Source organism: Drosophila miranda, chromosome 4 (genome assembly GCF_003369915.1).
Source record: "Drosophila miranda strain MSH22 chromosome 4, D.miranda_PacBio2.1, whole genome shotgun sequence".
Taxonomy (NCBI): domain Eukaryota; kingdom Metazoa; phylum Arthropoda; class Insecta; order Diptera; family Drosophilidae; genus Drosophila; species Drosophila miranda.
Window position 1 is genome coordinate 17,306,750 of NC_046677.1, and position 26,225 is coordinate 17,332,974.

The following is a 26,225-nucleotide window of genomic DNA, read 5'->3' on the forward strand; positions in this document are numbered from 1 at the left end:
GTGCTCTGTGCTCTCTGATGGGCCAGACAAAGCGGTGCGTGTGCAATTGCCAGCTCCAGCCAGAGCAGCGTCAGGCCCCCAGACGTGGCCCAAGACATCGCCAAGAAGGAGGTGCAGGGAGAGCGGCTCTGCGGCATAAATTGCGCATAAAACATGAAAATGAAGCGATAAACTTGAGATACGCGATCGTAAAGCAAAGGCAAAGGCAAAGGCAAAGACAGCATGGTCCTCTCCTTCGAATTGGTGGGGTCCGCGTCTGCTCTGGCCTGACCCGAGGATCAATCTGGTGGGGCCGAGGCAGAGCAGCGTGTGGGGCAACCGAGTGGTCCATGACCATGCCCAGGGTAACATATTTGTTTGGGTTTGATGAAGCTGTTGGCTGCTGTTTGTTGGTGGCCAAGAGAAAACCGCCTCGGGGCAGGATAATGAAGACCCAGAGAAGAGGGATCCATCAGGGTCGTGCATTTTCTTTGCATTTATTTGGATTTCTTTTTTTAATGATTCCTGACTGCCGGTTCCGGGTCATGTGATGCGTCACGCAATAATATTTTTTTGTTTAAATCAATTTCTTGTTGCTCATTTTTTTACGGCCGAAAGCCATGAAGCCACTCATTTTTTTTATTACTAAATTATTTCGCTTTAATTTTCTCCACTTTTTTTTTTGGGACGTTTCTGTTTGCCAGTTTTGGTAGCCCGGCTAACAAGCCGCTAACAAGCCCAGTCGACTCCTGATCCCGGCTGATCCATTCGTCGCTTGCTCTTTTATTGTCGGCAAATATTTGGGCCCTCGTTTCGGCTCGTTTCTTGTTGCCCATCACCCGGGGGTGCTGTATTATTATTGGGTTGAGTAATTAGCAAGCCGCTCCTGATTCCCGATTCCCGCGTGGACCACCGAAGGCGGCGGCAGGCCCTACAATATGCTGCCAAGGATAAATAGAAGTACAATCAATAGGAATCCGAATCTCAAATAAACCCAAAAAAAATATCCCATGGGAGAGCGAACACAGTTGGGAAAGCATTGGCAGTTTGGAAGCCATTGAGTTGGTCAAATTGGGACTGGAATGTTCTCGGTTTTTCTCCCTTTTTGTGGATTTGTAGGGAGATATGTATCTGTCTTTGAAAGACCTTCGCCTGAAGAGATTTTACAATGGAATATTCTTTAGTATTCTTTAGGAATTATATCTAAATACGATTAAGATACAATATTAATCGAAAGACTTCAGCATACCGCCTCAAAACAATACAAAATATAGTATAATAATCCAAATTAGGAAACTATTTTCGAAACGCGGGTTCAATGATTGATAGAATCGATTTGGAGGGGAATCATCAGGAATCATTCCATGGCGAATAGTATTCGTATATCTAGCTTTTAAACCCGTAATGGCATACCTATCTTCTAGTCCTTAACAAAATTATTACCCCTTTTACAGAACCTTTCCAAGGAGATGAAAGGCTTCTTAATACAAATATATAAAAGGTAAATTTATTGAAGAATTTATTCAACTTAAAAAAGCACTAAAAGTCCTCAAAACTGCTCATAGCCCCAAAATAATATATAGAAATGCTTAATTAAACATTAATTTGAGTAGAAAATCTACAAAAGAATAGCTTAAGCAGACAACTCCCCCAAGTGCGAGCAGATCAGTGGTACGATTGAGGTTTATGACTGCTCATAGCCATGCCTTGGCTGCACTGCCTCCACAGATCTCCAGACTCCAGGCCAGTCATCGACCATTCATGGGGTCCACTCCACTCCACCGCTCTGCTCTCTCTCTCTCTCTTTCTTTCTGCCTGCCTGACTTCCACTTCCACTTCCACTTCATTTTGTTGCTTTGGCCTGGGATCGCGTCCGACCGCCTGACTGGCTGTTTCTGCTGGGTTGGGGCTTCTCGAATTTTGGAATTTGTTCTGCCTTGTTAAGAGTTGTTAAGATTATGATATATGTATGGGATGTACACATATATGTGTGTGCCCAGACCCAGAGAACCAAGCCGAACCGAGACGACGACAGCGGCAGCCATTATGATTCACAGCAGGAATGTGGGAAACGGCTGCCTGACCATTTTTTTTTTTCTTTGGTGGAGTATCTGCTCCCCAGTGGGGACAGGAGCACGCTCGCACACAGACACAGGGGGCACACGCACACGCGGACAGTGCATTTACCACATAATCGATTCATGCATGTGGCAGGCTAAGAATTTCTTTCATGTTGCGTTTTCGTTGTTAGTTTCTGTAGTCGTTTTTCTCTCAGTTTTTTTCTTCTTTTTTTTTTCTTTATGATTTGTTTGAGCCGCATCTTTTTCGGACCACCCGTGAAATCACTTTGGGTTACCAGTTTTTGGGCCAGAGTTTGACTTGGTTTTTTCTTATTTTTTTTCTTTTTGGTATTTTGGTTCTTTTTTTTCTCTTTCGTGTGGTTGGTGGGGTCTCTTGGCCTTTGTTAAATTGCTCTTGTTTATGTTAACATTTAAATTGTGGCCACGGGTAGTCGGGATAGTAACCCAACCCAACCCAAGTTCCCCCCCTTCGCCTTCGCCTTCGCCCTGGGATCCAACCCAACCAAAACCAATATTTAAGCTCAACGCTCCATGAATAATCGTCGTCATCGTCATCGTCAGCGTCATCATCTCTTCTGCGGCCTTTCAGCAGGGCCATCAATTCAGATTTACCAAAAGTGTTAATTAGGCTATGGATCGAAACGGATCGGTTGTTTGCTTCCTCAGCTCGGGAAACTTTTTACAGTGGGCCCTCGAATCGCCGGATGGGGGCTTAGCTTTAAACGAAGCTTTTTAGCCATAGATTTTTGCTTTAAGGTTCAACAGGTCATAGGTATGGGTTTGGAATTAGTGGGATATGGAGAGTTTATGTTCTGGATGTTGATATGCAATGCATCTGCACCATCAAGTGGTCTGCGAGACACCAGCAGAAGGCTGTTACGCGTCCTACTCCCGCCCAAGCGACCGAGGGGCGCTGCTGCATGAGGCGAGAAATAATATGCGAGGAATATTAGAACTAAACTTGCTACAAAAACTAAGCTTGCACTCAAAATATAATTACTAATTCGAACTAAATTAAGTTTTTAATAATTTAATAGACTATCGAGACAAACCCCATCACTTTCTATATTATAGCCATATTTGATAACCATCAAGTCCACAGAATTACAGTTTAGACCATATTTTGATTAGCATTTCAAACGATTTACTGATTCGCTTATTCCAAATTTGTGTACAAAGCGTTTTCAAAGTGCAATTCATGTTCATATGTTACTCCTTTTTGGCACCAGTAACCATTCCTTTACGGATGATAGACATCTCATTCCTTTAGGCTTCTATCTGGGTCACCCTTTTTAACTATTTGCAGGTAGTTCTTTCCCAGTTTAATTCCCTGTTTTCCAACATTTTCTAATCACTTTCGTGGCCATCAATTCACCTTTTTCGCAGCTATTATTTTCAGTATACCTTTTCCACGTGTTTTCCATGTTTTACCCGTATCGCTTTAAGCGATTTAGCCATCTATTTGTTGACTTTCCTGAATATGATTTCGTAGGATTTTCAGTTCGAGCCACAAGGCCTAGCCAGGTATCCACATCGTTCGCAAACTCCAGTTAGATGGATAATTTGACGCTGCTTGGTGACAGCCTCTCCACAATCCGCAGCACAATCCACAGCAGTCCAGTCAACCCAGCGACTTTCAATCAGTTCAGTGCTCCACTCTGCTCCATTCATAGATCGCCAGGGATAGTGCTAATTGCTAAGGCCTGTCCCTACAACCCTATCCCTGTGCTGTGCTGCGCTGTGCCTGTGCCTGTGCCTGTCCCCAAGTGCCGCGCATAGTTGTCGCCCCATAATTGTAGCCGAGGCCGCGGACGTCAGCGTCATCGTCACCATGAAGGGCATTGAGAAGCAAGCGTCAGGCATCAGGCATCAGGCAGGGCCCATCATCGCCTCAGTCGTTGACTGGCTGTCTGTCAGCTGTCCATCAAAGCGTTGCCAAGTTGGTGTTAATGGGTGCCTAGAATGCGAGTGCCCGCGTCGCGCCGCGCCGCTCCTCCCCGGGCTTGTTGTACACGGGACTACGCGTGTTTTTGCTTGTTGTCCTTCGGGGATTAAGCGTCAGGTTGGAGTAATTGCCGAGTGTGGAGTTCCTCATCTTCGTCGTTTTTTTTTTTTGCCTTGCATTTAATTTATTTTTGGATATTCTTAAAGTAAAAAGAAAGAAGCCCAGTCCAGTCCAGCCCAGCCCAGCCCAGCCCAGTCCTGCCCTCCCAGTCCCTGTCCAGTTGCTCGCTTAGCAGCAATGGAATCGGAGCAGCCGCTCCTAACTAGTCGTCGCGGGGGATTGGATCTCGCCGCCCAGGGCTGAGAGCTCCTTGAGGAACTGCCTCGCGTTGGTCAGCGTGGAGGAGCCGTAGATGATGCGCCTCTGGACGTTGGACGTCTGCTTCTGCTTGATAAAGTCCACCAGATTCTGGTACTCAATGTAGTTGCCGCCGCCGACCATGAAGACGACGGCGTCCTGGAATGGGGCACGGTTTTTGGGCAGGAAATCGCCTCCCTTCAGCAGCTTGGGGTCCAGATACAGATAGTCATCTGTTTCGGCATTGCTGCGGCACTCCATCACCTGCTCCGTGATCTTGGTGACCGGCAGGTTCTGCAGAAGCAACGAGACAGCTGGACATTAACGCTTTCGAGGGGATTTTGTTGCATTACTCACGTGCCGCTTCACAACCAGATTCTTGACGCCCTCCATGACGAAGGAGCTGCCCTGCGAGACAAGTTTGGTGAACATGGAAACGGTTTTGGTGCCGCCGCCCTCGTGCTGGGCGGCTTGGCTGATGCCGGGCGAGCGATTCATGAGCGCCTTCCAGCGATGCACGTAGGCCAGGGCGGTCAGGTCACAGCCGGCGGCCTGCAGGGCCTCCTTGAGCCGCTCCACCTCGGACTCGGGCAGGTGCTGTGCGCAGATGTAGTAGATGATGTACAGCCGCAGCTTGTCCTCCGGCTGGCCAAACTCCGGGTCGCGCAGCAGCTCCAGCAGCGGCTTGTCCAGCGTCTGCTTCGACATGACCTTCTCCTCGATCTCAAAGTACGAGTCCAGACGGCGCACCTTGATGTAGTTGAGGATGGCTGTGGCAATCTTGGTGTGCATGTCGATCAGCCGCTTCTTCTCCATCAGCTGCGGCAGCGAGTTGACGGCGTTGGTGAGCCTCGTCGTCGTGTCGTTGACCAGCGAGAAGGCAATGTCCGACTCCCCCTCCATGCCCATCGAGGTCTTGAGACGCTTGATCTCCTCCTCCGAGTTCCGGTAGGACTCCAGCTCCTCCTGGATGGCCTCGGCCACCGTGGGGAAGGGACTGCCCTTGTGGGTCATCCAGAAGCGATCGTTGCGGTCCAGATCACAGGCCTTCGGCTTCTTTCGGGCCCCTGCAAACATTTCATAGATGTAATTCGATTCGATTAAAGCGAAGCTGCAGAAAGCTACCTCCCGACGCCTCGTCCTCGACGTAGACCAGGTTCAGGCCCAGGTCGAGAACATCGTGGACCAGCGCCTGGTACGACCATGTGTGGTGCAGCGGCGTGGCCAGGTCCACATTCCGGTCCAGCAGCAGCAGAACTGGCCGATGGAAGCTGAACACTCCGCCGCCGGCCTGGGTGGCGTCAATGTGGAACAGATTGGCGCGCGCGTCCCAGAGGTTCTCGCGCAGCTTCTTCTCCAGCTTCCGGGCCACCATCTCGGCGGCACTGTTCCGCGGACAGCGGATGATGGGCACGTTGCCCAGAGTGACGAACAGGGCGAAGAGGGAGTCCACGATGGAGTCCATCAGCGCCACCATCTCCTCGTCGCGCGTGTTGGCCCGGTTGATGGCGTAGTAAGATAGCTGGTCGCTCTGCTGGTGCTTCAGCACGAAAAAGTCGTCCTCCAGGCTGATGAAATTCACGTACTGGTCGTACATCCGGTGGATATTGGCCACGCAGCCGGCGTTCAGGGCGGCGGCGGCCAGGTTCTCGATCTTGGTGCGCGTAATGGGCGCCAGGAAGTTCAGGTGATAGATGTCGTACAGGCCGTTGGAGAAGTCCTGCTGGATGCGATCGAGATTCTCGTCGGTGGGCAGGCAGAAGTAGATGGCCGGCACGTCCGGTATGGAGTCGCGATCCGAATGGAGTTGTCTATGTAGAGGGAATCATATCTATTTGAGTATACTGTGACTAATGGACCCACGGGTCCGCGCCACTCACACGTGCAGTGTCACGCCCAGTTCGCGCAGCTCCTTGATGGAGATGACCGGCGAGATGATGTCCTGTCCCACGCGGTCGTAGATGAGGATCTTCCAAACGGGCTCCGCGGCCAGGGCCTTGGGCTGCTGCGAATTTAAATTAAGCATTTGCTTAATGGCATCTGCGTGAAGAGGCAAATTAGTCAATTGATATTCTGCACAGCCACAATTCTTGTTTATTTACTTATTTGGCGCTCCCTTAGGGTCAACATGGTGTTTGGTGCGTGGGTCTCGGCGAAAATTGGCAATAGCAGCGACTGGTTTATCAATTATTTCTCTTTCAATGGATAGAAAACATATTTTACAAAAAACAACACGTCACACGCAGTGGTGCCAGTTTAGCATGTTTCAGGCTAGATCTGGCATTTTTAACACTAGCTTTGGCTTTTTTTCGCCTCTAGCCTATGGTTACACTGAACATCTGGCAGCACTGCCCACAAACGTTTGGGCAAAATTAGTGTGAAGAAAGTGTGCAACAGCTGTGGAAATAGTGTGCACGCAGGCGGCGGAAATACCAAACACAGTATTTTCGAATGTTGTAGGAATATACTATATTTCGTTGGTTATCTGGCGCAAATCACTAACATTCACACTAAGAAAATGTCTCTAAATACGGCGTACCTTATTTTGGTATTTTTTGCACACAAATTCCATATCAGCTGTTTCTAGCAACATAAGTCAGCAGCATGTGTCCACGCCCAGCAACATTTCAAGGCCCCCGCGAGCCTATCCACCGCTGGCAGTTTAGCATATTTAAGGCTAGATTTAGCATTTTTAAATTATCAAATAGCTTCTATAAGCTATAAAGCATATTTTCCAAAAAAACTCACACATGTATTATTTTTGGGGTGCATATTTTTAAGCCTATTTATCGCTTGTGGTGACTCTGAAATTCTGGCAGCACTGATTCTAGCCTCATGTTGCCGAGCAATATTTATTCCCAAGAAACCGCCAAACATGTACAGCTACATGGTATGTCTTCGATTCCACAGACTGGTCACACTCAACACTAACACCTCGAAAATCCCAAAACACGTCGCGGACACGTTCAGAAGTTCGGACAAAATCAAAATGCGAAATTCGGCCGCGCAACAACAACAAAATAGAGAATAGCGTCGAGTCGAGTTATTTTCTGAGTTCAGAAAAGTCCGTTGAAACATCCGTCAAGTTTCTAGCAAGCGGTACTGTCAGACGCATTTTGTTTTTCGCACTCAAAAATATAATTTAATCACGTCGTTTTCGGAAAAAAGAAAATAAAAAAAAAGCAATTTCGCCGATAAGCAGACCACCAAGTGAAGGAGCGACAATGATTTTGGAAGGGGATACAAGTCAGGTGGTGGCCATGGCCGACGTGGCCCAGAAATTGCGCCAGACCAGATGGCGCTTGAAACACCACCGGGCGCTGGCCCCCCTCGACATGTTGGGCAAGCGGCAGCAGAGGCGCTTCTGCGATGGCCGCCCAGTGGATCGCCACCACTTCTTCAAGCACAGCCGCGGCTTCCTTTGGTTCCTGATGTGCAACCTGCTAATCTCAGGCGGCAGCGGCGGGGCGGAGGCACAGCTGCTCATCAACGTCCAGAATCAGGTGCGTCCCGGGGAATCGTCGGAGCAGGCGGCTGCCAAGCAGCCAGAAGAAGAAGAAGAAGAAGAAACCGAGGCTAAAGAGGAAGTATTTCCCATGGAACAAAGTCCGGGCATAGACTTTGAAGAACTGATCGAGCAGTCGGTAGTAAATAGACCTCCATCAATTGACGCAGATGATCTCTAAGCAAAATGAACACCAATCAACAAACAGACACTCGCAGTGGCAGCGCAACAAGAACAACAAGAAACCAAGAATAGAAGCAGCAGATCAGAGCAGAGCAGCATTGTATAAACAAATGGCGACACCGTGACTAGAGGGGAGCGCGCCAAAAACCAAAAACAAATGGGAGAGAGAACAGAAATAAACAACGACAAGCACTGAAATTAGATTTTCTTGTTTAAAATATTTGCATAAAGCAGTTCATAATTGTTGAGCAGTGATTTCCCTGCCCGTTCCCTGTGCCTTTGGGGTTTTCGATTAATTTTAGATGAGATTGCCAAAAACGGAGGACACCCTGTACCCAGCCGTGTGTGCGTGTGCGTGTGCATGTGTGTGTTTACATGTGACATTCTTCATTGTTCCCGCGTGCTGTCCGTGGCCCAAAAATGTCCACTCTGCACTGCTCTACTCTGCACTACTTTGTTTGCATGTGCTTTTGTGCAAACACAAGGAAAGCCAAGCAGCGGCGAGGCAGCAAGAACAATACCAACACAACAACATGTTTGCTCATGTACACACACACACACGCACACACAGGCACGTGCAAGGGGCATACTTTTTGCGAGTGAGAGGGAGAGAGAGTGAAAGAGAGATTGTGTGGTGCAGTTGACCCTGCTTCTTCTTCTTCTTCTTTACATTTCCCATCTCCGTTTCGTTTCGGCTTCGTTCCTTTTGCTATTTTTCAAGTCTCTTGACTCTAATTCGGTTCAGGGCCGCCCTGCTTCCAGCGGCAAGAGCTGTCATAGTTAATTTAAGAACCGACGACAACCCCAGAGAGACCCCCTCCCGAACAGTGCTCGGTGCTCGGTGCTTTATTAATATTCTAGTAGGAGGGGGGCACCGAAGAAGAGTTCTTAAGGCCCAATTCTAACACTTGTTGCTCTCTAACGGGCCTTTGCAGGGCGGCGAGGTGATTCAGGAGAGCATCACCTCCAATATTGGCGAGGACCTGATTACGCTCGAGTTCCAGAAGACCGACGGTACCCTCATCACCCAAGTGATAGACTTCCGCAATGTAAGTATCCCCCACATGACCACGAAATCCGAATCCGAGCCACTCCTCTGCTTCAGAAACATCATTCCTCTTTTCCCGTTTACTCCCGTGCCATTCCAGGAGGTTCAAATCCTCAAGGCTTTGGTGCTCGGCGAGGAGGAGCGCGGCCAGAGCCAGTACCAGGTCATGTGCTTCGCCACCAAGTTCAACAAGGGGGACTTCATCTCCTCGGCCGCCATGGCAAAGCTGCGGCAGAAGAACCCGCACACGATACGCACTCCCGAGGAGGACAAGGGCCGCGAGACCTACACGATGAGCAGTTGGGTGCAGCTCAACCGATCCCTGCCCATCACGAGGCACCTGCAGACCATCTGCGCGGAGGCCATGGACGCCACCTATGTCCGGGATGTGGATCTCAAGTCCTGGGCGGCGCTGCCAGGTGAGTGACGGACGGATTGCATACACATAATAGACAAAATGCCAACGGTTTAGTTGTAAAACCATTTCCCAATCCTCGCTCATAGGTCACTTATTATCCGCTTTAAGTGTGTGTTTAACCAACGACTATACAAATATCAATATATTGCATCCGGAACAAATTCCATTTCTATCTTCGTTCGACGGTGCTTCAATATCTTTTCCGCTGCTCCGCTGCCTGCCCATTTACTCCTCGGTTCGTCAATGCCTTGGGCAGCTGCGTCCCTGTTAGGATCCCACAATAAATACAGTCTTTGGGGAGGCGCAGTCGGTCGCAGTCTCGTAGAAAATGTGCCTGGTCTTGCCAAAGACATACAATTTTTTATTAGATTGTTGGGCATTCCGTTTTGAAGCATTCGCTTGAGGAAGGGGACCCAAGACTGTGTTATTTGTTGTAGGAAGCGTGTAGGCAGCGGGCCTTGGTCAGAGACGCATCAAAGGTGCATAGACAGGTCCCCTGCGCACTCGCATCTCGCACACATCTCAAATGGATTCTATAGAAAAAATACCCTCGATTTCATGTCTCAAATATCACTGCTGAAGTCCCACAAATTACAAACAAAAGAATACCCACCATGGACTGCTATTTTTTAAGAATCCACGTGTCCCACGACGATTCCAAACTATTTTATACAATAAAGAGACCGATTATTAGGCTCCTATTCTTGTGTTCTCCTTTCTAACGAGAATCCTCGTTTTAGCCTTCAAATTGGACCCAATTTTGTACCAAATTTTAAGCGCTTTTGAGAGCACCACAAATGTGTGGATTTTGTTGTACTTTTTAGGTGGAAAATTTCGCCCTGGGCGGCCAATATTCGGTGAACCGAATTGATTTCTTCCTTACACACAGCTCTTAAAATATTCCCCACTTTTTCGTTGCTTTGCCGCTTTTTTGTGGGGCCATCGTGCAGGCTCGTCGATCTCCAGCCTGGAGGCGGCCACCGAGAAATTCCCGGACACGCTATCCACGCGCTGCAACGAAGTGAGCAGCCTCTGGGCGCCCTGCCTGTGCACCCTGGAGACGTGCATTGGCTGGTATCCCTGCGGCCTCAAGTACTGCAAGGGCAAGGGGGCCGGAGCGGACTCGTCCGGGGCCCAGCAGCAGCAGCAGCAGACGAATTATCGCTGCGGCATCAAGACCTGCCGCAAGTGTACACAGTTCACCTATTATGTGCGACAGAAACAACAGTGCCTCTGGGATGAATGACGACGCGGCGAGCTGCAGCTGCAGCTGGTGCAGATGCAGATGCAGATGCAGATGCGCTGTGCCAGGCGGCGGAGCGACACGGATGCGATGGATGCCTGCGATGCGGCACTCGGCAACCAGATGGGAGTTGCAAGCGACACCGGAGGAGGAGGTGGAGGAGGAGGAGCGGCAACAACGAATGGCAGCAGGAGAACAGGAACAGGAGAGGACACAACGGCAACAACGACGACCAACAAATTACGGCAACTGCTTTTGTTGGTGCAACAGCAGATGCCTTTTGCTCTGTGGAGCTTTCCGGTCCATCACATTTCTCATCAACAGCCAGGCGAGGGGCAGAGGGAGAGGGAGCACCAGCAGTCTCATCATCATTCTCAGGTTGCCGCCACATCATCCTCCACATCCACATCCACATCCACAATGGCTGCCGTCGTTGCGTGATAATGATAATGCTGCCAGCCCTGCCAGCCCCTGCGGCTTCCCGAGAAATGAGCGTGGACACTTTTTACCAGCCACAGACCATTGGGGGCGGGGGCGGTGGCCCAAAGGGTGCCCTCTCCTCCTCCTGTATACTATGTACATATGTATGTTCGCATTTGTAACTACGATTAGCTTTCAGCCCGTTTGAGTTATACGCTTGTGCAGGATTTCCCTCTAGCCTTAGGTTTAGGTTTAGGTTAGATATTCTAATTATGGCCATTAAATTTGGCCCACTAAGAGCTCGCTGAACTTGGAGGACTCCCCACCCCCCCTGCTATCTTGCCTTCACTGATTATATGCTCCCAAAGACCAAAGGATTTAATTTAAAAAATACTTTTCATCGTTTTTGAACCGTTTTTTTCCAATATTTTATCTAAATATATGGTTTTAAAATTATCTAAATTTAATATGTACATATATTTGAATTAATATCAATATTTTCTTGTATTTTTTTGCTCTCATTAATTTTAAACTTTATGATTTTATGATTTAGGAGGCTGAAAACATTTTCAATATTTCTTAAATTTTTTTTTTTTTTTTTGTAATGTTTTTTTTATGATTTTTAAGGCTTAAAATTATTCAAAATTTCTTAAAATTCTTTAAAAAATTTTAAAATTCTTAAACATTTTTTAAAACTTCGTAAAATTCTTGAGAAATTTTTAAATTTCCTAAAATTTGTTAAAAATTTGAATTCTCTTTGCCTTTTCCCCTTTTCAATTTAAATTCTCACTTTTTTCGATTTACCTTTTCGCAGTTTTACCCCTTCTCCCCCCTTAATCCTCCCCACTCTTAACTAAAGCCTGACTAGATCTAGTGCTTTTCCACTCGTAATCCGCTGAGCAAAAGAGTATTATAATAATAGGAATATAAATAAATTAAATGTGGCCTTAGGATGTTTTATGAGCGCAGAAACTAAGGAATTTGTCGAGGGCGGATCAGAACTTGTAATAAAATAGGGAAAAATAAAACCAATAACAAAAAATGATACGGGAAAATACCACTAACCGAAACGACTGCCGCAGGAAAAGCTTTTTTATCCATCTATTTTCAAAAATGGCTGTTTCTTCGTTTCCACTCTACCCGTCTAGTACGTAGTCCTTTAGGCCCTCTTTATACATGGGTAGACATGCCTAGACACCTGCCCTTTTGCCTTTGACTTGTCACGTTTTCCACTTTTCCAAACCAAAGGATCGATCGATACCAATAATGAGGAATAATAATAAATACCAAGAACAATAATCTATTGTATAAACTTCGGAACCTAGTCTAGTCTTAGAATGGCATATTTTCCTAAAAATGTTTCGACAAGAAAAACAAACGGTGATAATAATTTTTTCTACCATATAGAAAGGCAACTCCTTGACTCACTGTAAAAATATGTAAAGGAAATGAATCTGATCTGATCTGATCCAGTGTAAAAATTGATTAGTATTACGGAGCATTTAAGCATTTAAGGGTTCGTCGATCGGGAACCCAATCTGATTCGTGTGAAGCCAATAATAATCGACTAGTCCTAGCAAAAAGTAATTGAAATTAATAATTAGTCCTAATAAAGAAGCTGACAAATTCTACATTTTTTATAAAATACAAAACAAAGTGAATGTTTTTATTTTGAATAATTTTTGAAGGGCCTTTTAAGGGAGTTTAATTTCAGAGTGGAAAATTCGACATTACCTGGTCTTAAATCAAGAAAAAAGCTAGGGTAATCGGAGCTTAAAAGGGTAAAAAGGTAATTAAAACCTTCACAGATTTGAAGCTTCCTTTAAAGAAAGTGCCAAGGAAGTGCCTTCAATGGAAATCCAAGTATTCCCCCTTGAAGAACCTTCTTTATCCTCATCCTAAAACCCATTTCCCATTAAATTATATTCCATTCAAGAGCAAACACAGTTTATTAATGCATTTATTTTATCCTAATCATTGAAGGAAGGGCCTCCATCATGCATTGAGATGCTCGGCATGCCTCGAGCTGTTGGCCAGACCATCTCCAGCCCCATCGCCTCCCCGGAAAACAAACAGTTGGCAGTGCAAGCTGCAGGGAGGTTGCCGGGAGGCTGCCGGAGCAGCGCCACGTTGTCTTGAGCCAGTGGCAAATCCTTTATGCGATTTGTAATTCATGAGCAGAGCGCACAGATTCTTATCATTTATTTTACTGCGCAATCGGTATTGGGTCCGAGGGGGAGTAAGAGAGAGGGAGAACCGACTGCTAGACAAACACTTGCAGCCAATAACTATATTCATGGCGTCGACTGTAGCCGACGATGGCTTAAGACGTGCGGAAACCAAATCGGCGTCGTAGAAAATTGAATTTGTTACGATTTCGCAGAGGCAGAGTAGTGGAACCCGAAGGATACAGCGGCACCAGACGTATGTGCATGCCTAATGAGCCATGAAATGCCGGAGACTGGATCCTTTTACCCCAATTCCAACCAATTCCGCCGTCAGGGGTTGGAGTTTTTTTGGAGGGTAATCAACGACAGCTGGCTGCTCGGGTCAGGGCCATCTCCTTTGAGCCCCGTAGTTGACCTCGCTCAGCCCCTGCTGACCCCCCGCACACATCTATATAATTAAAGCGTGCAGCGGCTGGCGCGTAAATCAAACAAAATCAACTCTCTTCGGCTGCTCTTAATTAAGTTTACACTCCTCTCGCCATTCGATATCTCTCTCTCTCTCTTTCGCTCGTTCGCTCGTTCTCTCTGGTTTTCTTGTTTTTCTGGTGGCGGTCAGCTGTGTGCACCCAGCAAAGGGGTCGGAATCGAGGTAAGTATGGGTAAAAAACAACGGAGGATCTCAAACCAGCGAACCAGCAAACGAGAGTCCCGCAAAAGGTTCCCAAAAGGCGCGCAAGAGGCTCGCAAAAGCCTCGCAAAAGGTCCGGAAACGATTCGTTTGCGAGCTATCATAAATGATACCTTCACTGCCACAAACTGGCAGTATATTTCTATACTATTTCATATTTCTATCATTTGCGGGTCCTAATGCGAGCGTTTTGTTCGGTTAAGTCTCGCCTTTCACTCGTATACGATATCATTTATGAGGGTTTGGTTTTCTAGGCATCCTATATTCTTCCAGGCATTCCTGGATTCCAGGCAATCTTTAAACAATATATAATACTTTGTAAATAACTTCAGCTCAAGATATTTTGAAATATATTTCCCGAAACTACCATCTGGAAATATTTACATCAAATATTAACAGAAAAAAGCCCCCAAAAATAATTCAAGCTATGAATCCATCGACTACACATTCACTTTTAAGAGTTTCTCCTCATTCCCTCATCACTTCCATCGTCATCATATTCAAAAACAACTTATTTACAATTAAATGAAAATAAATTTGATTTTTTTTAGATTTTCTAACAAATAAATTCAACCCAAAGCAGTCTTTGCCATTACCACAGCTCCAAATAATCTGTCCAGGATCCATCTGCTCTCAGCTGACATTGAAACCGACACTCCCGTCGCCTGGGCAAGCTCTGGTCTGGCGCCTTCTCGGCGGACCATCCCCTGAGTGAAGTGCTCGCGTGTGGCCATAAGTACAGCTATTTCCCATCTGCGGCAGGCCTCATGTTGCTGCGGCCGTGTGAGTATTCCCTATTGACTTTTCAGGTCAAAAGTGCGCCTGATATTTGCATAACTACTTAAAGCCGCCCCCTCGCCCCACTCCTGCCAGGGGGCTCCCCCTGTTCACTATGCATTCGTGTGTTTATGTCTGCGTTAAATTAAAATCACTCATACGCCGTGTAATCATCGCAAATGGGCCCTCAACACAGCAAAGTTCATGGCGTCCTTCGAGCGTCTGTCGGGGGGGGGGCCCCACATGCTCCATCCTTCCCCATTTCTCCGACTTCTCTCCGCCTCTAAATCGGACGAGTCACGTAGGAGAGTAAAACAAAAGGCAGCTGCACAGCCGACGACTTGCCAACTACTTTTGAAATGTAATTTTCACTTTCGCCCGACGGCCTGACATTTTGCCAGAATGTTGTTAAATAGGTTTCACGGGAAGGCAGGCGATTGCGCCTCAAGTTTGTTGTAATTGAAAGTTTTAACAATAAACATTTGGGGTGACAGAAGAGCGGGCGGGGCATGCCTTTCGATGGCAAAAAGCAGAGAGGAGGCTGGTATTTTGAGGCTCTCCGTCGTAGTGGCTCCTCGGACTGGACTTGAGATCCTGGACTATAGGGCTTCTGGAGCATGTCCAGACGGTTCCCGCGAGTCCTCCTGATCTCCACATCGATCTTGTCCTCGTCGTTCGCCTCTGCCTCCAAATTTGGAACCGTTTGATGCCTTTTATCGCATGATATATTATATATTTTTGTATGGAAAACTTGTACAAATCTGATGGTTTTTCCTTTGGTAATTCCCCTCGAAAAATTCTAGACTATTTTCAAACATGGCTCAAAAGCGAAGGCCTCTTTTTTTGCCATCTTCATTTGTAATTGTCATTCGATTGAATCGCCCTTAATGGGGTTCGGTTTTTTATGGTTGGGCGGCCCTCGACTGCCCCTCTGTCATCATTATCGTGCCCATTATACGTTACGGTGTTACGGTGTTACGGAAACGGACAAAAGTTCGTTCTTCCCCAACTGCAATGCGCATAAATCAATGACAATCAAAATTCATTTCGTTTGCGTTGATTTATTGCTTTTGTTTGATTACAGGGGAAGCCCCCCGGAACCCACGATGTAGGGAGCTTCTTCCCTGCTTTCTGGTCTGATGGGCGGCTGCCTTATCAGCAATGCATATTAATGTGAGTTATGTGTGTGTATGCCAGAAACTAAGCCCGGCTCCCCGGTATTTCTCTCTTTTTTCCCTGTACAAATATTAAAGATACACAACGAGAGAATGTGCACGCCCCATTCAACCTTTTTTCGTTGCTTTTCTTTTTTGTGGGAGGGCCCCACAAGCCCCACAGCCCCCTCCCACTGCCAAATCATCAATCAAACGCGTGTGATTTGCTACAGTTCAAATTTCGCTCTCAGTTCAATCGTTCAGCCATTCAAGCAGAAATACAAATATTTGCTTTTTTCCAAAGTACAAAAGCGGCCACGAGGGGGGGGGGCTACAGAGGAGGCGGGGCGGGGTTGAAAGCCATCTGGCAGGGCAGGGCAAACCCTGGGCTTAGTCCTGTCCTTCCTGCCTGACTGACAAGGCTTAAAAATCGAGGCCTCTTCGCTTTCGCCCTTCACAAAAAAAGGGTAAGCCACTCCTGCCGCTGGCTCGTTCGCCTCTAGGCGGCAGCAGATGTTCCTTCTCTCGACTGCCTAATCTCCTGTGTGATGGGCTGGCAACCTGTTACACCGCTACCCCTTGCCCCCTGGCCTCCTAGGCTAGGGCATACCTCTCTGAAGGACCAACAAATGGCCTTCGTAATAAGCCAAGGCGCTGTGAAATTATTTAGAAATTTTTAGCTAGCCTCAGGGCTGGGCTGTGCGCGTGGGTGGCGCCAGAAACGTTCTGTGGTTGGGGCCCAGGCCCCGGCCCAGGCCCATAAAAGCTTAAAAGGTTTAGCTGCTTATTATAATCCCAGAAATCATTTTCAGTTTATCCATTGAATCTATATGTCCTGCCAAAAGCTGGTTCGGGCATAGATACTTCTCCACTCATATAAGGCTTTTGTAATTTCAGAAACATTATTTACTCGAAGAGAACAACAATGGCATTCCATAGACGTGGCATTGGTAACAGAGAACCAAGTTCATACAGTGCCGGACTTAAGTGTAGGCACAGCAACACAACCTTTCCATTTACTGCCGTTTTAAAGAGCTTTTTCCTCAAGATTTTTAAAAGAAAAATACTTGAATCCCATAAATTAATCAATTTTCTATAAGACTAGCTAATTTTTATAGCCCTGACTTTATTGTATTTTTTTATATAATTTTTTTAACGAAAAATGGTCTAAAATTGTATTAATTTTAGCCCATAAATTAATCGATTTTCTATAATTTTGGCTAATTTGTATAACCCTGACTTTATTGCAATATTTTTTATAATTTTTTAAACGAAAAACTGTCCCGAAAAATGCTAAATGTTTGCCACTTCAGACCTTAAACAGCTCCCAAAATATTCCCCCGAGTTGAGCAGGTTTCTTTGCCACACAGCTCCCAAAATATTCCCCAGACTAGAGCAGGTTTCTTCGTCACAATTAGCTTTAGTTTCGGTTCTGGGAAGGGACTTCCCCACTTGAGCAGCTGCCCGGGCGCCCAGGGGGCCCTTTGAAATGTTGCCAAAAACAATTTATGCTTCTCGCAGTACAATATTGTGTCGTGCAACATTTTGCGCACAATCGAGAATTGTGCAATTGCATTTGGGCCAAAAAGCAGAGGCTGGAAAGGGGGAAACGGACGAAAGTCCTGTCCCAGCTGGCGCCAAAGTTTTTGCATATTTATTCAATAACAAAATAAGCGGCAGTTAAATTGTGAATAAGTTCTGTGCCAGCTGCTGCCACAATAATTAAAAACAATACGCGTCTCCTCGGAGAAGCAACAAAGCTGGCAAATGGATGCCAGAAACTTTAATGTGGCGAAAAGGCAGACAGGGGGGCAGTGGGGGGTGGAGGGAGGACCAAGCCAAGTAGTCGCTTCCTTCCGAGACGGGACAACGAGACGCATAAATCTTTCAAGAGCTCGCTTGGCTTCATTTCAACTGTTGTGCCAACTGCGGGTACGGCTCCTGGTCTGCATTCTGCTGCAGCTCCTTCTGGAGCTTCCGCTCCTTCTCCTGATTTTGGAGCCTCGAGTGCATTTGCTAATGACAAAGTCAAACAGGCGACAATGGGGCTGGGGAAATGCTGCTTCTGCCGCGTTTATTGTTGCGTACTTTCGGGCGTCGAGTGGCCGCAAGCCACCGCTGGTGTTGCTTCCTCTGCCTCTGCCAGTGCCTTAGGCGAGTGTCATGCTAGCTTTGTGTCTGGTTAGCGGCGGCAAGTGTTGAAAGCATGTTAATTGCTAACCATAGCACCAGCAAAAACAACAACTCAGGCGCCAGCTTGACAAACAAAGGACCGGCGGAGAGCCGAGCAGAGCAGGGGAGAGTGGATGAATAGGCCTTTTGGTCGCCTTTTGCCCCACTTTCCGCCAAAGCGGCAGCGGCGGCAACAACATTTACATGTTCCAAACGGAAGTGGACGCCCTCACCCCTCCCTTCACCCACCTAACTAGGCCTGCCGCCTTTTGATGGGATCTGCGGGCGGAAGTATTTGTCGTGATATTTATCGCATAAGCCAGCCCCCCTCCCCCAGCGGAAAATTGTGAAAATTTAATTGAAAATTTTGCCGGGCCTTGAGTGGGGACGGCGGCACGAGGGCCACTGACGGAGCTCCATTCCATTTCTTTTGTGAACATTTTTATTGATTTCGATTATTTTCGGCAACAGCTGCCACCAAGAGCGAAACGAAGAATACACAAAAATATATTAAACAAATAAACATAAAATATTCAAAAAATGGGTCATGTGGGGCTTATTTCAATATGCTTTTTGTGCAGTTCCCCGTTCTCATATTCAGAGGGAATTAATACAGATTAATATGAGTACTCATATAATATATAGATAGCAGGCAATACAAAAGGGAATTCGTATCCAAAAAGTAATGGAAATAATACAAAATAATTATTAAACATTACGAATTACAATTTTCCATTGATCCTGAATTATTCATCGATTAATGAAACAAGAATCAAGAATATAATAAATATATAAATATATATATAAAATAAATATATCAATAAATATGTATATCAAATAAAAGAAATGCACTAATTAAATTAAAAGTGTTCTTTTCTTTAATTTTTTACAGTATCTACAATTTAAATTATTTAAAAATATTATTATTATTTATCAATATTATTATTTATTATTATTATTTATTATTATTATTATTTATTATTTATTATTATTTTTTGTATTATTATTATTACTATTATTATTATTATTTCATATTTAATAATATAATAATATAACAATTATAATAGTAATTATTATTTTGTATTATTATTATTTTTTATTATCATTATTTTTATTATTTTTTTTTTTTTTTTTTATTATTTTTTTTATTATTTTTGTTTTTTTTATTATTATTATTATTTTAATGAGTAATATTTTTCCGGTTAATTTTTTAATTAAAATTACCAGCAGTTGAATTAAATAAACAATCCGATTGACTAATATTTTCGGTGGATCAATCAATGATTTTTTTCTTTTTTTATAATAAAATCGTTGCGAATTTAAAAAATTTCTTAAATATTTATGTACCCACAAAAACGTATTTTCTCTTCTATTGTTTTCTGTAATTTCTAAGAAACAATAGTTTTCATTATTTTTTCCAAAGAACCAGCCAACGGACTCGGCCCCAAGCTGCGCTTCTACGGGGCTTTTTTACGGGTCTCCCCGTGCGCTCTTGTTTATGGACTCTCGCCGTGTTTATTTCCTTTCCACCTTTTATAATATTCTTCTGCACGGCTTTTCCGCTCTGCGCCTTTCTTTTCGCCGCTTTTCCGTACATTTTTTATGGCCCAGCTGGCCAAAACTCTGAAAATCACAGCCGAAATGCGGCATCAAACGATGTACCAGCGAATATTCCCCAATGAAATAAAATCAAGCGCCAAAGAGGGCCGCAAAAAAGAGTGTTTTAAAGAGGAGAGAATGCGTTCATTGCAACTTTAATGCATATAACTTTTTAATTAAAAAAGGAGCGGCAACAGCGTAAAAATCTCAAGTACATAATCCTTTTTAAACGGCAGCGGAAACCAAATTAAAAAATGAATCCATTCTGTATCCGCAAACTAATTTGTTTATTTAGGCGGCTGGGCGCCGGAAAAATTCGCTGACAATTTAAAAATAAAAAGGCAAGTACCGTCAACATTGGTTTTCAGCACCAAACGCCAACGTATTTGCTTATTATACCCGATACTCAATATGAGTGTTGGGGTATATTAGATTTGTGGTAAAAGTGGATGTGTGTAACGTCCAGAAGGAATCGTTTCCGACCCCATAAAGTATATATATTCTTGATCAGCATTAATAGCCGAGTCGATTGAGCCATGTCCGTCTGTCCGTCTGTCCGTCCCCTTCAGCGCCTAGTTCTCAAAGACTATATGAGCTAGAGCAACGATGTTTTGGATCCAGACTTCTGTGATATGTCACTGCTACAAAAATATTTCAAAACTTCGCCCCGCCCACTTCCGCCCCCACAACGGTCGAAAATCTGTGGCATCCACAATTTCGACGATACAAGAAAACTAAAAACGCAGAATCGTAGAAAATGACTACACTTCTAGAGTGCCAAATCTGAACCAGATCGTATAATTATTATAGCCAGAATCAAGAAAACAATTTCATTCAAAATTGCAAAATATGAGTTCAAGGATCTCAGAACTCATAAGAGCTAGAGCAACCAAATTTGGTTTTGTGTCAAAATTTTGCCACACCCCCTTCCGCCCCCGCAAAGGACGAAAATCTGGGGATCCACAAATCTCAGAGACTATTGAGGCTAGAGTAACCAAATTTGGTATCCGCACTCCTGTTAGATTTAACTATAAAACGTATATCTTAAAATTTCGCCCCACCCCCTTCCGCCCACACAAAGGACGAAAATCTGTTGCATCCACAATATTGCAAATTCGAGAAAACGAAAAACGCACAATCATAGAGAATGACCGTATCTATCTGGTTGCGGAATCTGGATCAGATCGGATCATTTTTGTAGCCAAAAGCAAGAAATCAATTTGCACTGGCTACGCAGCGCCCGACGTCACGCTCAGACTGATTTTCTGTCTCTCTCGCACGCACTCTTTGTCGTGTCGTTTAATATTAGCGGCGTCTGCCGGAGGAAAGCCATACTGACTTAGTATCGGGTATAACTGTAGAGTTGCGGTGTCCGCAGCAACTCACAACGTTCCCCCTCGTTTTTTTTATAGTTTTTTTCAGAGGTAGTGCTTTTTTCACATAACTTAGTTAACATCCAGTGACCAGTCCTTTATTTTCATTAATTTTTCATTTTTCTCCCAGGGGAGGACGCCGTAGACCCTCACTATAGCCGCTTTAATTTAGAAGTGTCAAAGTCAAACCATGAAGGGAACCATTGTTAATTTCGATGAAGTCGAGTGTATTGTTTTATATATAATTATGTACCTTTTTGTTCAAAGTGACCGCCACGATAATGAGCTATCGAGCTATCACTGTGCAACCCTGCTGCTCAGAAGCGTATATCGATGTTCTTCTCTTTCAGTCTCTTTGGAAAAGTCTCTCTAAAAAAGCGTCTCTCTCTCGTATATTCCTCGTGAACTGTGATTATAGTAATTATTTTTGTATTGTGCCACATAATAAAAAACATTGAACACTTCTCACCTTTAACAAAAAGTTATTAAATTTCCCTGTATTCAGTTAAAAGTTCAGCAACAATGGAACATAAGGCTTTAAAGATATAAGACAAAACATGACCTGACACAAGTGTTTTCGAGATTTTTTTACAAAATTTTAAAATTCTACGAATTATACAATAGCCAAGATATTTTGTATTAGGAAAAAAATCGATTTTCATTTTCGTTCGACGGTTCCTGGTGCGGGCGCGCTGGGTAATTATCAATATAGCCCAACACTCTATAACCTCTGACCGCGGCCATGTTGCATACTCCGCTTTGTCTGGTAGGCATCCTACAACAAATAAACAGTGGTTGGTCCACGTATAGGAAAATCACTATTACAAAAGAGCGAAACCAATTTTCAAATTTTGTTTCATTCCCACTGATAGAATATTTTGGCTTTAAAATGTGTAATTTTGCATACATACCACTCTATTGAATTATATTTATGTAAGCATTAGGGGACAAGCAACCCCCGGCTCACTCGCCTCGCTCGCTCGCGCCAATATGAGTAAAATATAGAGATAATAAGAAAAAAGATCCGATCGGATCAGAAAAAACCATATATTTATTTATTCATTATTTTCGCTCTTAAAACAATTATTTTAACAAAATACTTGGTCCTTGGGGAACACGGCTATACACATAAATGTTTGTTATTACATACATAAATTTAAATGGAAGCTTTTAATTTTCCTTTCCCACATCTTTCCGCATCACAGATAAATACTTGGACCATCCGATGAATTGCGATAGTGGTAATGAAACGATAATTTTTTCAATTTGAAAAAATGCAAGATGGCCCGCTCCGACAAGGTTAAGTTTGAGGCACAGGCCAAAATCATTCCTCAAGAGGCCACGATCATATATGTACCAGCGCTTCCAAAAGCTGTTCGACTCAGCTGAGGCTAAAGACTTTTGGCAAGAGTACTGCAAGGAGGTCAAAATTTTCCAGGCAACCACTAAAAACATGAAGCCAAGTCTATGCGTCGCAATGGACGAGCGCATGTACAACAACCTCATTAAAGCCGGACAAGAAAATACTCCAGCGCCCGCTGAAACCCAATAAAACCAACTATACTGTTAAAGGTAAAAACATCAAATAAATTAATTACGAATATTTTCTTAAATTCATTTCTTTTGTATAGTACCCAGCATTTGTAGTTCTGCACAATTCAGCTACAGCTCAAGAAGACGACACCACCGTGGGCAAAGTTGTACTGCAAAATTAATAGAATTGAAACTACATACACAATGTATTACACATGCATATCAAGTTCCTTATGTGACGTAGTTTAGACTATGGTAGAGGCATCTTCTTCCAGAAGATCTAGTTGACCCTACATACAAATTACAATGTATTTCGTTAACAATGAATAAAACTATAGATGGTACATGCTTGCATTAAAATCTCTCTGGGTCTGGTTTGTCTCACGCCTAATGTTTCGAGCTGTGACTTTCTTGAGTTTTCCCTGCGCCTCTAGCCAAGTTTATCCTCTCTCCTATCTACATATATGTGCACACTCTGCATCCTATTCAATGAAATTGTCTTCAAATATTTTTGCATGCTAATTGTCAAACGGATTTACCCTCGAAAGAGAGCAGATGTGGTGAAGACGTCACAATATTAGTAAATTCACCTTGGGTGAGAAAATGGCAAGCAAAAAAGCCACTAAAAACAGTTTAAACATTTGTAGCAGTTTTCGAGCAATCGAGCACCCACATAGACAGGCGCAGGAGTTTGAGCCTTCCATTACCGTGGCAGGCCAAAGATTTACTAACTTATGTTCCTCCAAGCTTTTCCAGTTTGTGTCGGCGCTGCCTACCACGGAAGCGGCCACCACCAGCACTAAACAGTGAATGGAAGGAAGGAGCAGTACAGCCAGCAGAACACCAAATACACTGCCATCCTCAGTGCCGGCGTTTTGGTGTGGGCTGGAACCATTAGATTCGTGAGTTCTCCGCCATGGCCCAAGGTTGATGGATTCCCATTTTGCATCTCGTCATCTGCAGCCACTCTTTTCACCCCCCAATAATTTGGATGAAGTCACACATCCCTCTAAATATACATTTTACTTTAAATCTGAATTGGCAGCATAGTTAATCAGAGATCCAACACTAGCTAATTATATAACGGGGCCATCAGACAGGTTGTCATCCTCTTCGCTGTAGTCTTCGCCATTGTCGAAATAGCTATTGCCATAGTCGTTCTCGTCATCCATTTCATGGTCTAGTGCCGCCTCAGGATCGTCTATTTCGTCGTCCTGTTCAGATTCCTTCTCGGCATCATCTTGCTCACTTTCAGCGTCGTCTTGCTCTTTCTCGGCGTCGTCTTGCTCTTTCTCGGCGTCGTCTTGCTCATTCTCGTCGCCTGTTTTCAACTCCGTCTGTTCTAGAACTTTCAGACTTTCTTCAATGTTGGTCTTCTTGGCCAGCAACTTGGGTTGCGGATCCTCGCCCTGTCGCTTGGTATTCGACATGTTTAGTTCCTTGGGCATGGTTTTGTAGTTGAACTCGGGCAGCTTTTTCACCTTCGCTGGCCCTAGAGCTTTCTGCAGGTATACGCGGGGAACTAATTATTTACCCATTACACAAACGTACAAGATTAATTACCTCTCGACCGACTTTTTGCTCTGAATTTTCCTGGCTCTCTGAAACAATGTAATACGGCGAATCCCGCATGCGATTCAAAAACTTTGCCTTCCACATCAGCTGATAGGCCTCTGCGGCTGTTGTCTGCCAGAGGAATATAGTCAAGATGTAAATGATTAATTCTGAGTAGGCTCTTTCGTAGATTCATCATACATACCTCGACGGCAATGGGCTTATTTATCACTGGCGGAAATGTTGTCTGCAGCGCTGACTGTACGGGGGGGAGATTTTTCACATAGCCAAGCGCCGCCAATTGATCGACCGTAAGTGTGCCAGTCTTTCCTTTATGCCCACGTCCTGCCATTGCTCAAATTTCTTGCTTGATTGGGGCCCAATTGATTCAGAAACTTTTGCACTTTTTTTCCCTTTAAAACGTGGCAGCGCTACCACCTTGTCGCAAAAAAATTTGTCAGTCACAGACAATCGCAAAAACATATGTTTGTCAGGGTTGTCATTCAAGTGATTTTGTTGCTTACAAAGCGGAGAGTTGCCAAATGCAATTGTTCTTTTTGGTAACTTTTGTACAAAAATATCTGTCTCTGATCTCTAATGAAAAAAATGAAATAAACGAAGATCAACATTTCAGAAAATGTGAAAAAAGTGTTCGAATAATGAAATCTCTAGAAATCTAGAAACTCTGGGGGTGGACTTTAAAGCACCCTTTAACAAACATACTCAAATTATTTATTGCGATTTCTATTTTTCTACTTAATAAAGAAGAGCATATAAAAAATAAACATTACAGAGAATTTGCTGTGGGCAAGCAGCAGATACAAATCAAAAGGAATATTCTATTATTCCATTCACTAAGATATTGGTTGGTCGTCGAGGTCGATGGCTGTCAGTAAGCGCCAGGCCCACATTTTGCATTGAACTCGATCCGCACATATTGTTTTCTAGATTAGCAAAGGCCAAAAATTAATAGAATCCCGTTTTAGGGGAGTTTATTTATTCACTCTACCTATGTATTTCACCATTCATTAATAACGTGAGAACTTATTAGGGGCGCAAACTCCATATTTGAAAAACAATTAACTAACTGCATGCAAGAACTGTGATAAAAAGATAATACAAACTATAGCCTAACTGATAAGAATATGAGAGCAGCATGTATGTTATTAAGAGCGAGAGCTATTTGCTGCTGCGTCGTCCGATCCAACCGAGGCGCAAGTTGGGATGGCAATCGAAGAGAGGGGGAGAGGCTGTGCGGGCTAGTTAGATGGGGCGAGCGACAAAAGCTCATCCAAACGCTCAATGCATTGAACGCCCTCTCTATCATTAGATCGTACATGCACGAGGCCGCGCCGAGTAAAGACAGCTGCAAGAACTACATACATATATGCTTCTTTATTCGCATGGCCTCTTTGAATATTTGATAATTCTCTTTTAAAAGCTGCTCATTGACGCAGGCAACAGCTTCCGAGTCGAAACCAAAGAACTGTAAGCTCAGTTCTCTCTTGCTCTCGCAAGTAGTAGTCTCAGAGACTTATAAGGCTAGAGTAACCAAATTTGGTATCCGCATTCCTTTTAGATCTCACTATAAAACGTATATCTCGAAATTTCGCCCCACCCCTTTCCGCCCCCACAAAGGACGAAAATCTGTTGCATCCACAATATTGCAAATTCGAGAAAACTAAAAATGCAGAATCATAGATAATGACCATATCTATCAGATTACTGAATCTAAATCAGATCGGATCATTTTTGTAGCCAAAAGCAAGAAGTAAATTTTCAGTGGCTACGCAGCGCCCGACGTCACGCTCAGACTGATTTTCTGTCTCTCTCGCACGCACTCCTTGTCGTGTCGTTTAATATTAGCGGCGTCTGCCGGAGGAGAGCCATACTGACTTAGTATCGGGTATAACCGTAGAGTTGCGGTGTCCGCAGCAACTCACAACTTACCCCCTCGTTTTTGTATAGAAATTTAATAAACATTTAAGACTACTTTTAAATGGAAAAAATTGCTGCACGAGAGGATTG

The 26,225-nt window shown here is 44.4% G+C and overlaps 3 protein-coding genes and 2 long non-coding RNA genes across 8 annotated transcripts; 2 read left to right on the forward strand and 3 right to left on the reverse strand.

Moving 5' to 3' along the window:
• Positions 1–4,163: 4,163 nt before the first annotated feature.
• On the reverse strand, positions 4,164–6,665 carry LOC108163684 (protein sly1 homolog). Its single transcript, XM_017299110.2, has 5 exons — positions 6,465–6,665; positions 6,243–6,402; positions 5,488–6,173; positions 4,720–5,429; positions 4,164–4,656 (listed from the first exon to the last, which is right to left on the reverse strand). Exons 1-5 carry the CDS (start codon positions 6,490–6,492, stop codon positions 4,324–4,326), a joined length of 1,917 nt encoding a protein of 638 aa, XP_017154599.2. The 5' UTR covers positions 6,493–6,665; the 3' UTR covers positions 4,164–4,323.
• Positions 6,666–7,257: 592 nt separating this feature from the next.
• On the forward strand, positions 7,258–11,641 carry LOC108163757 (out at first protein). The gene is made up of 4 exons (XM_017299227.2): positions 7,258–7,865; positions 8,986–9,099; positions 9,199–9,517; positions 10,467–11,641. Exons 1-4 carry the CDS (start codon positions 7,587–7,589, stop codon positions 10,760–10,762), a joined length of 1,008 nt encoding a protein of 335 aa, XP_017154716.2. The 5' UTR covers positions 7,258–7,586; the 3' UTR covers positions 10,763–11,641.
• A 3,018-nt stretch (positions 11,642–14,659) lies between these two features.
• LOC117188995 lies at positions 14,660–22,980 on the forward strand. Of its 4 annotated transcripts, none has more exons than XR_004473052.1 (3): positions 14,660–14,818; positions 22,316–22,682; positions 22,742–22,980. It is a non-coding gene; the product is annotated as an uncharacterized LOC117188995 (long non-coding RNA). The 4 variants fall into 4 exon arrangements; XR_004473050.1 differs by lacking the exon at positions 14,660–14,818 and adding an exon at positions 21,721–21,806; XR_004473049.1 differs by lacking the exon at positions 14,660–14,818 and adding an exon at positions 21,787–21,876.
• Positions 21,220–22,095, reverse strand: LOC117188996. The gene is made up of 3 exons (XR_004473053.1): positions 22,022–22,095; positions 21,580–21,885; positions 21,220–21,516 (listed from the first exon to the last, which is right to left on the reverse strand). It is a non-coding gene; the product is annotated as an uncharacterized LOC117188996 (long non-coding RNA).
• A 667-nt stretch (positions 22,981–23,647) lies between the features above and the next one.
• LOC117188994 (DNA-directed RNA polymerase III subunit RPC7-like) lies at positions 23,648–24,755 on the reverse strand. Its single transcript, XM_033393796.1, has 3 exons — positions 24,403–24,755; positions 24,207–24,329; positions 23,648–24,145 (listed from the first exon to the last, which is right to left on the reverse strand). Exons 1-3 carry the CDS (start codon positions 24,547–24,549, stop codon positions 23,720–23,722), a joined length of 696 nt encoding a protein of 231 aa, XP_033249687.1. The 5' UTR covers positions 24,550–24,755; the 3' UTR covers positions 23,648–23,719.
• Positions 24,756–26,225: the final 1,470 nt, after the last annotated feature.